Source organism: Cibotium barometz, chromosome 41 (genome assembly GCF_041138505.1).
Source record: "Cibotium barometz isolate CiBa-2024 chromosome 41, ASM4113850v1, whole genome shotgun sequence".
NCBI lineage: Eukaryota > Viridiplantae > Streptophyta > Polypodiopsida > Cyatheales > Cibotiaceae > Cibotium > Cibotium barometz.
The window spans coordinates 25,398,161-25,407,297 of NC_141086.1; the positions used below are offsets into that span (position 1 = coordinate 25,398,161).

The 9,137-nt window shown below is 36.1% G+C and overlaps 1 protein-coding gene across 1 annotated transcript; it reads left to right on the top strand.

Annotated features, from left to right (window-relative positions):
• The first annotated feature begins 811 nt into the window (after positions 1-811).
• On the top strand, positions 812-6,986 carry LOC147614808 (uncharacterized). Its single transcript, XM_086779976.1, has 4 exons — positions 812-989; positions 2,851-2,980; positions 3,089-3,816; positions 6,961-6,986. Exons 1-4 carry the CDS (start codon positions 842-844, stop codon positions 6,984-6,986), a joined length of 1,032 nt encoding a protein of 343 aa, XP_086636102.1. The 5' UTR covers positions 812-841.
• The last annotated feature ends 2,151 nt before the right edge of the window (positions 6,987-9,137 follow it).

A 9,137-nucleotide genomic window follows, 5' to 3' on the forward strand; every position in this document is an offset into this window, starting at 1 on the left:
TCCTCCCTTCCTATGGACGGTGGGGGTGTTGTTTTATGTATGTATAAATTGACAACACTCCCACCCTCCCTCCGTGTATGGAGGACATAGGACCATGCGACCCATCACAAGTTTGTCCCAGACACTGTAAAAGTACCGTTTCTGGAGAGTAAATTATGCCACTACATTCATCTATTTCTACAGATTCATATTCCATCATCACACTCATGGGATCCACCACAAGTGAGAAACTTCTAGACACCATATTATGGTAACTTCATCCCACAACGATTTCTATTATTCATATATTATGGGTGTCTTAACACAAGTAACCACCTGTAAGGAATGGCCATCATGACAACCATTTTGTAAACCAAGATGCCATGAATTATAGGAATGGTATGGGATTGATTAAGGATGTTTGCCTTTATGCCATTGAAAGTCTGAACCTAACCACCCAACTAATTGTACGTAATCTTAGAACATCTCTCTTTACACATTACATAAGAGTTTGAAACCATGAGGGGGTGAAAGCACAAGAAGATTTGTGGCCACACGAGTGCTCGTGGTGATTTCCCCCTCCCCGAGCGAGTTTAAAAAAAGGACAAGGTTGGAGTGTGAGTGGGTTTCCTGAAGTCGGTGCAAAACACACTAAAGGTAGTAGAGGGGCACACATTAAGGATTACATTGTGATTTGAGGGAGGGGGACAGGAAAACTAAAAGAATCCAATAAATTAAAGCAGTTGAGCTGTGATTGTTGTCGTCAAGTAATATATTAAAGGAGGTGGGGATCGCACGCGAGCAATACTATTATAAAGAACGCGCAAGCTTCAACCATTCGCCGCGTGATTAGTGTGCAGAGATGCCGCGTAATAGAAGTTCTCACACGTGCTGTGAAGACCAGAAGAAGCTAAGGAAAGGGTTGTGGTCTCCGGAGGAAGACGAGCGGCTCGTGCACTTCATTCGCCAGCACGGCGTCGCCTGCTGGAGCTGGATTCCGCAGCAAGCCGGTAATTAGTGCATTCTGATCATTATAAACTATCTATCGTCTAATTATGGGCATTAACAGTCTATCTATCTATCTACTGCATCCTGATTACACTAACCTTCGCATCGATTTATAAATTATCTATCGTCTAATTATGAACATTCACTACACTAATCTTCACTAGTAGGCATGGATTTGCAGTCTATCTGCCATCTAATGCAGCCATGCAACTGGATATCTTCACTAATTAGCCAGCTTTTCCATCAAATTAATGCTACGGCCGAAATATATCCGAAACGCTTGTAGGAAAACGTAGATGATTTTTCAAATTAATCAAGTCTTAACCCGACACTACATTTAAATCACAAAATCCCCTCAAGATTGCTTACCCCAAACTAGCTCCAACCTAGCCATGAGAAAACTAGCTTATAGTAAACATGATTCATTTTTTGTTGCTCGTCTTTATGCATGCATCCGATGACAGCTTTACAAAATGCATGTGTGCACCATTTGATGACAGCTTCCCCACTTCTCTAGTTTCAATGATACACAAATCACGCTTGAACTTAAAAGATTAATAATATTGTTTTGTCATCAAATCAGTGGGTATGTGTTTTGTAATATTTCTAGCATTAGCCTCACTTGTTTGCTATATTGCATATTGTTGTCAATATCTTACGTTGTATTAGCTTTGTGTAATTATATTGTTGTCTTTGCTAGACACTAGCTGATCTATTTGTGTATAATGCAATGTATGGTTAATATTATCTTATGTGTAATGTGTTTTGGTTCACATTGGGATTGTTTTTCTTGAATCGATATTGGTTCACATTGAAATTGTTGTGTTTTGGTGAATCACATTGAGATTTTCACAAAGTCTAGTTTCCACGGCCCCGCTCTTCCCCACCTTTTCCCTCCCTCTCTTCCCTACCTTTGCTCTCCAGAACTATACCTTTTTAACCCTTAACAACCCCTTTGTTGAAACAAGTTTACAACCACATGCATCACATAATTTGCCCCTTGCCCCATTGAGAGAGAGAGAGAGAGAGAGAGAGAGAGAGAGGGGGGGGGGGAGTGGGAGAGGGAGAGGGAGATCTTGTCAACTCGGCAACCCAAGGACAAACCTTCTGAGTATTTTTCTCCACTTTGAACTTTTTTGCACTATGCAACCCAAGGACATTCTTTCTAAGAATCATTCTCCACTTTGTACTTTTCTTCACTATGCAACCCAAGGACAGACTTTCTAAGAATTGTTCTCCACTTTGTACTTTTTTGCACTATGCAACCCAAGGACAGGCTTTCTAAGAATCTTTAGCACTCAAACTTTAAATGAAGATTTAGAACTATGTCTTGTCCTTGAGACCACAACTTTGGTCACTCATCCATTAGTCCCCCAGCCTAAATAAGAGTCTTTTTGAGTAGAAATAATCCAATAAGTATAGCGTTTTATTTTATGGCAAGTCCAAGAAGCTAGTATTCTCATCCATTTTTGCAAACAAGGACATCCAATGAAGGATGTTGGTGATTCAAAACCTTTAGACTGTCGGGGGGTCTCATGTGGCTCATGAGTATCCCAAACAAGTGCTTACGGTCATACCTACCTACATTAAATATGGTTAACATGTGATGTGAGTTGCCAGTGTAATTCGACAAATCAAGCATTATTGTCTCTAGACAAGGATAACTATATACTATTAAGACACAATACTATAGTGACTATGGTCCTCCAACATAGAGTTCCCCTAATACTTGAGGATAAGAGAGGTCTAGCCTTCCTTTATACCTTGTTAAGACTTTGTTAAGATAAGAATGATGTAGATTGATGCGATGTGTATGATTTTCTAAGTTGGTGTAATACGAATTAGATGATGGTAAATCTACAGGACTCCAACGTTGCGGGAAGAGCTGTAGATTGAGATGGATCAACTATCTCCGGCCCGATCTTAAGCGTGGGACATTCAACCCTTACGAAGTGAATCTCATCATCCACCTTCACAATCTTATCGGAAACAGGTTAACTAACTAATCCTCCTATAATTATCTCTTATTTTTAAAGTCATTTGTGTATGCTATGTATCTGTTAGTTTTAAGGTAATATGTGTCATATGTGTATTCATGCAGATGGGCACGCATAGCATCTTACTTGCCAGGCCGGAGTGACAATGAGATTAAGAATTTTTGGAACTCCACCATCAAGAAACGACGATTGATCAAACACAGTAGATTAACTTATAATTCTTTGCACTTAATGGCTAATTATCATGGGCTTAGTGAAGAAGACCGAATTGAAACTTCTTGGCTGCGGAGTAAGATGAGTACTTCAAATGAATCATCGAATGTAGATCTTGCTGCTAATCACAGCTTAATGAGTGGGGGTTGGGAGGTTGACCACCATTGTGCCAGAGTGCATGACGAGCCAAACACATCACGTGAAATATCAGAACAGCAAACCAATACAAAGAACACCAGTTTCATGCAACCCTTACATGATTTTTCTCTCTCCGACTTACAAAAACTCCATGAGGCATTATCTACAATCTCAAAAGAGAATCAAACACCCCTAAGTTTAGCATCTAGCATTATACCCTTTACTCAACAAGGGCTACCCTCTTTGTTAAATCAAAACATTGAAAATAGCATAATGCCTTGCTTGAATACTCATGATTCTCAAACTCCCTTAATACCACCTTTACTATCGCAACCTTTTCCTCATGGTTCTCATACACCTTTACCATCACCTTCTAATGATGTGATGGCAATACCAGATTTAATGTGGGTAAAGACCAACCACATTGACAATGTTGTCCAAGTTGAATATAATGCCCCGCTTCTCACCCAAGAACACAATCGTACAAGAATAACTATAGCCTCGTGTATAGCCACTTGTATGGCCTTATATATAGCCTCACATATAGCCACTTGTATGGCCTTATATATAGCCTCACATATAGCCACTTGTATGGCCTTATATATAGCCTCACATATAGCCACGTGCATAGTGTATATAGGTGCATTATAGGCCACAACAAAAAAATAGAGATGTTTCTCGTACAATCTCTTATATAGTCCTGTTTCGCAGAAGCTGTAACAAAAAAAATAAAGGCAGAATGGGGGAGACGTTTCTCTCCCATTTCACCCCTATTATTATTATTATTATTATTATTATTCTAGTGTCATAAATATTAAAAACGTACAGGCATTAAAAAATGGCTAAACCCTAAAGAGTGTATGGCAAGAGAGAATAGAGGCCATAAAAGATACATGAAGACCTAAACATACAAACATGCAACATAAGCATAAATAATAAATGTATAACAAAAAAGTAAACAATTAGAAAAGGTACAAAACCATAAAACATTATGATAAAAATAGAATATTATCTAAAAGTATATGATAAGTTACAAAGTGGGAGAGAATAATATCAACACTACTAATCACCATCTTCTAATTCTCTGTCCTCTCACTACATTTATATTGTTGTCACCCCATCCTTAATCCCCCTCATATTTTTATTATTTTGAGACTAGATATCTTCATTAGTTTTTGGTTGCACATGGCCAGTGGGTTCATTGTAACATGATACTAAAACACAACAAAACTAATATGGTAAAACATAGTTTAGAAAAACAAAGAGTTTCTAGGATTAAGTCTACATTGCTATGCTTTCCAAGGAGGGCCTCTGTAATAATCTATCCTTTTTCATGTGCCTTTCAAAGACTCATGCTTCTCATTGTAATGCAAACTCATTTTAGAGGGGTGGTCCTACATACATACATTTGAATGAACATTAATTTTCAGTTATTATGAGATACTTTAAAAAAAATCAATTTGAGGTAATATACTTATACTTTAGGTGATTTGCACAATCAACCTGATAGGTTTACGGATGGACATATGTAACTCATCGAGACGTTGATGATTCTCTATGTTGATATGGATAACTGGTGGAGACGTCGATTATTCCATATGCAGATGTGGATATGTCGGGGCGCCGATGAATCCCTGGTTTCTGCTGTTATAATGCCATGTTTTCTTACTTTATTCTGAATGGTTTACAACGAGGAAGCTACTTTGAATGTAAATTGCTCTGATCATCCGCAGTAGTCTGATGGGCAAACAGAGCGTATGAATAAGTTTATAGTGTATATGCTTCATGCATATGTCTCTAGAAAATCATCATATTGGAAAAAATATCTTCCAATGATGGAATTTGCCTATAACAGTTTTAAATATACGGCTATTGGTTTTAGTCTGTGCATACTTATGTATATCTACTCCTCCTTCACGTGTAACGTCTTGCTGCCTGCGATCTTTGTTCGATGCATGCATAAATATAAGGACCATGTGGAAAGAGAAGAACTTCTTAACAATTTTTTACGAGCTAGCAAAAGTGAGCAAAGTAGTGGAGATCAATTCATGCATACATAAGGCTATGCATGCTCTATGTGTGCATAAATAGAGCTATGTATGCTCTTTGTATGTTGGATGTATGCATACATAGAGCTATGTATTCTCTATGTATGCACAAATGAGGCACACGTAGCTCTATATTTTCTTATTAGAATCGTGTAATGTATGCATAAACATAGAAAGCATGCAACATAGAAAGCATAAATATATAGAATAAAGATATGAAAAAAAAGCATAAAACCATAAAATAAAAAGCATTGGGTTTAGGATTGGAGCTTACCTCAAGAGCTAGCTAAAGAGTGGTGAAGCCCTAAAGGGTCTAGTTTAGTTTTAGTTTAAAGAAGTTAGCTCTCTTTATGTATAGCTCATGAGAGCTTATGCAAGAAAGCTTTTTTTCATGCATAGCTCATAAGAGCTTATGCAACAGAGCTCTCCTTATGCATAGCTCATGAGAGCTCATGCATAACTCATGTGAGAGGTAAAATTTATAATGTTTTAACGTCCTGAAAAGTGACGTTTGAAATGACGTCTGATATATCACTTGTAATATTGTCCTAGTATATCACTTGTAATATATTCCCCGACACATAAAAGGCATCCAAAAACAAAGGTTTATATACAACTACATACAAAAGGGGGCTCCCAACAAAGGTCAATATACCAAACAAGCCTATAAAATGTAAAATTCAGGTTATTTAATCAGAAGACAATTGTTATAGGTCAAATTAAAAAAAAACTTTAAGCAAACTCAACATGGTGTAGGGTCAAACTAATGCAAGTTGAATATATTCAACTTGTTTTGAAGCATTGCACATATGACAATAATAAGTACGAGAGTTGAAAAGCATTGCGCATGCGGTGTCGTTGGCATTTCGGTGTCGTTGGCCCCAAATGAATGCAAAGGGTGTGGTATTTTACCAACTCTTTATTCTCCGTCCAAGGCATGAAAGCCCTAGCTAAGACGCTCCTATTAATCTAAGCATAATCTGAAAAATTATAAGATTGACACAGCTTAACCATCATTTATCACCTATTTTAGGATAGAACTAGCATATATAGTATGCATTTTGGATACTAAAATCCGGTAGATTTTGGGTACTAAAATACTATAGATTTTTGGGTAGATTGTGGGTTCTAAAATACGATAGATTGAAGAGTTGTACTTATTTGATTGGTTAAATTTTATCAAGTACTAAATTGAAGCAGGACTCCTACAAATTTCATTTTCAGCCTTGTATTTCTGTGCAAAGAGATTGGAAATAAGTCTTAATTATACATGAGTGCTATGGTCTCTATGACTCATAAAATAAACACTTTTGGTGGTAAAGAATTAATAGATAGAATATTTGACTAGTTTTATTAGATTTTAGGTATAACTTTCATGAGGGGGTCATTTTGCGAAGCGTTTATCTTTCTATGTGCTTAAAATCAAATTTTGACATAAACACGAACGTTTTAGATGATGGGAAACTCTACAAGAGTGCATGAGACTTTAAAAATCCAAATCCCTTTTGTTTTTTCACTTATTCCAATGTAAAGTGGGACACTTGGCTGATTTTGATTGTGTTATGCTTAAAACACAGCTTTAGCCATTTTGAACACCCTCTAAAAGACCTTAGAACTTGTTTTTAGAGGACTATCATAGAGAAATATTAAAGAAAGAGTCTCTCAAACTTCCTAGTTTTGACTTTTCTCTTATTCCAAAGAGATTGAAAGATATTACTCTTTCAAAGAGGAAAATTGTTAGGCTTTGCGATGGAAATTTCTATCAAGATTGACTATCTTGCTTATATAGACTGGATGGACTAATGCATAAGCTTAGTTATAACATAGCTATAGTGACTAGAGATAATATTATTGATGATTAGGACATGATAACAGTTTTTCTTTCAAAAAGATTCCCATTTGACTTTCAAGAATTGAAAGAATGAGAGAAGTTAATTTAATTGTTTGAAAAAAAGCTTGTTTTTTATACTTGACGTTGGTTATGATTGATTTGGACATGCTTTTCTTGAAAAATTATGGACTAGAGATGAGTATAAGATGATATGTCACTACAATAGAATGAGGGTGTAGACATGAAAATAGTAGTGCTTCTATAACTCGAAGGGTATAGAGATTTTAGGCCTATTTTGCTAATAGAAACATTACTATTTTCATTGCAATGGGATCGCTACTATTTTCGCTACTTATAAGTGATAGAACTTCGTGGAAAAAAAATTTGAGGAAGACTAAAAAGCTGGGGTAGAATGGGGAGTTTGCATAAGACTCCCCAGATTTTTTCAAGTCTTTTTTTATTAATATAGATAGTTTTTTGATGTAGACATAAACTTGTGAAAGAAGTTAAAATTAGGAAGAATGCAAGTGAATCAAATATATATTATACTTCTTGAACTGTTGGGCCTTTGGCTATTTAAAAAACAGAAATCAAGGTAGAGAAGGCTACTCGAAATCCTCATCGCATTCCTCTGACTCGTCATCATCTTCATCTTCACTTCCTTCACCCACTTCATGCTCATAGTCTAGATCTTCCTCTTCCTCTTCCTCTTCCTCTTCATTCTACATACATGCAAACAAGAGTAATGTAAGTATAAAACAATTAAAGACAATTATATATAGATAAGAGTAGGGCTTAGCAGCTACTTACCTTATCTACTTGAGTCCCCAAAATGGACTTGTTGAAGCGTACACCTCACATACGTGACAACGCTCGTGGGAGGTGCAGTGGAATTTCTTCTCAAGGAGTTGTAGAGCTTGGAGACCTCAAGGGTTATGAGCTTGGCCATTAAAAAGCTCCTCACAAGACAGTTGCAGCTGATCACTAGGTAATCTCTTTTTGGATGTGTTTCAAGGAGGGTTAGGCTGACCCTTAACATTTTTGGCGGCGCTCTTGGGGAGCCATTACTTCGCTTTTTCCATCGTAATCTATGTACTACCCATTGACCATTATCTTGATTAAAAGTTTCCCATGAAAACGATGTGAATTTGATGGTGATTTGTGTGTGATTTGGTATAGAATAGCTCTCTTTTTTGTTTTTAAAAAGAATGCCTTTTACTTAATTTTTAGCTTAATTTATTGTTTTTGTTGTTGTTATTGTGGTTTTTCATGTTCTCAGGGATTGCACATAGTTTGTATTAGGCTTAGTTTACATCCATTGCATCAAACAATGCAATAGATGCAATTTTTAATGAATGTTTGCTCTCTTAGTGTTAAACATAGAACTAAGATCATTAATTCTAGCTTAATTGTGTGTTTGTTATTGAAATCGTTTGCATTAAGTGTTAGCAAGCATTAGGTGTAACTTAATCTTTAAAAAAATTCTTAAAACAAAAAAAAACCCTTGAATTTGACTAATTTCTCTTAATGGATTGGTTTTGCCATTAAGGGTGATTAATCTTGTTCAAGGAGGCAAATAAAGAAAAAGAAAATGTGTTAGTCGGGGTCTAAATTGATCATATGAGTAGTGAAAATTGGTGTTTTTGAGTGTTTGGAGAGCATCTAGATACATCAAAACACCTGATTACATCAATTGTGTAATTAATTTAAGAAATTTAACTCTCTTTGCTTAATTTTACCTTGAAAAAGGAGACCACAATTAAGGGTCTAATTAATCTTCTATTTTAAATTAATGTACACAGTTGTTAATGCACAAAGATTAGCATTGCTGTGCTCTATCCAATGATGTGCTCAATTATGTGAATTAATTAGAGATTAGTCGTTAATTAAGATCCTTAATTAGTGTAAAAGAGAAAATGATTA

What these genes read in the sequence shown, in the direction of transcription:
- LOC147614808 (XM_086779976.1), top strand. Translation starts at nt 842, where the DNA reads ATGCCGCGTAATAGAAGTTCTCACACGTGCTGTGAAGACCAGAAGAAG. An exon ending in CTGGATTCCGCAGCAAGCCG is followed by an intron (nt 990 to 2,850) that starts GTAATTAGTGCA and finishes GTAAATCTACAG; the next exon opens with GACTCCAACGTTGCGGGAAG. An exon ending in CACAATCTTATCGGAAACAG is followed by an intron (nt 2,981 to 3,088) that starts GTTAACTAACTA and finishes GTATTCATGCAG; the next exon opens with ATGGGCACGCATAGCATCTT.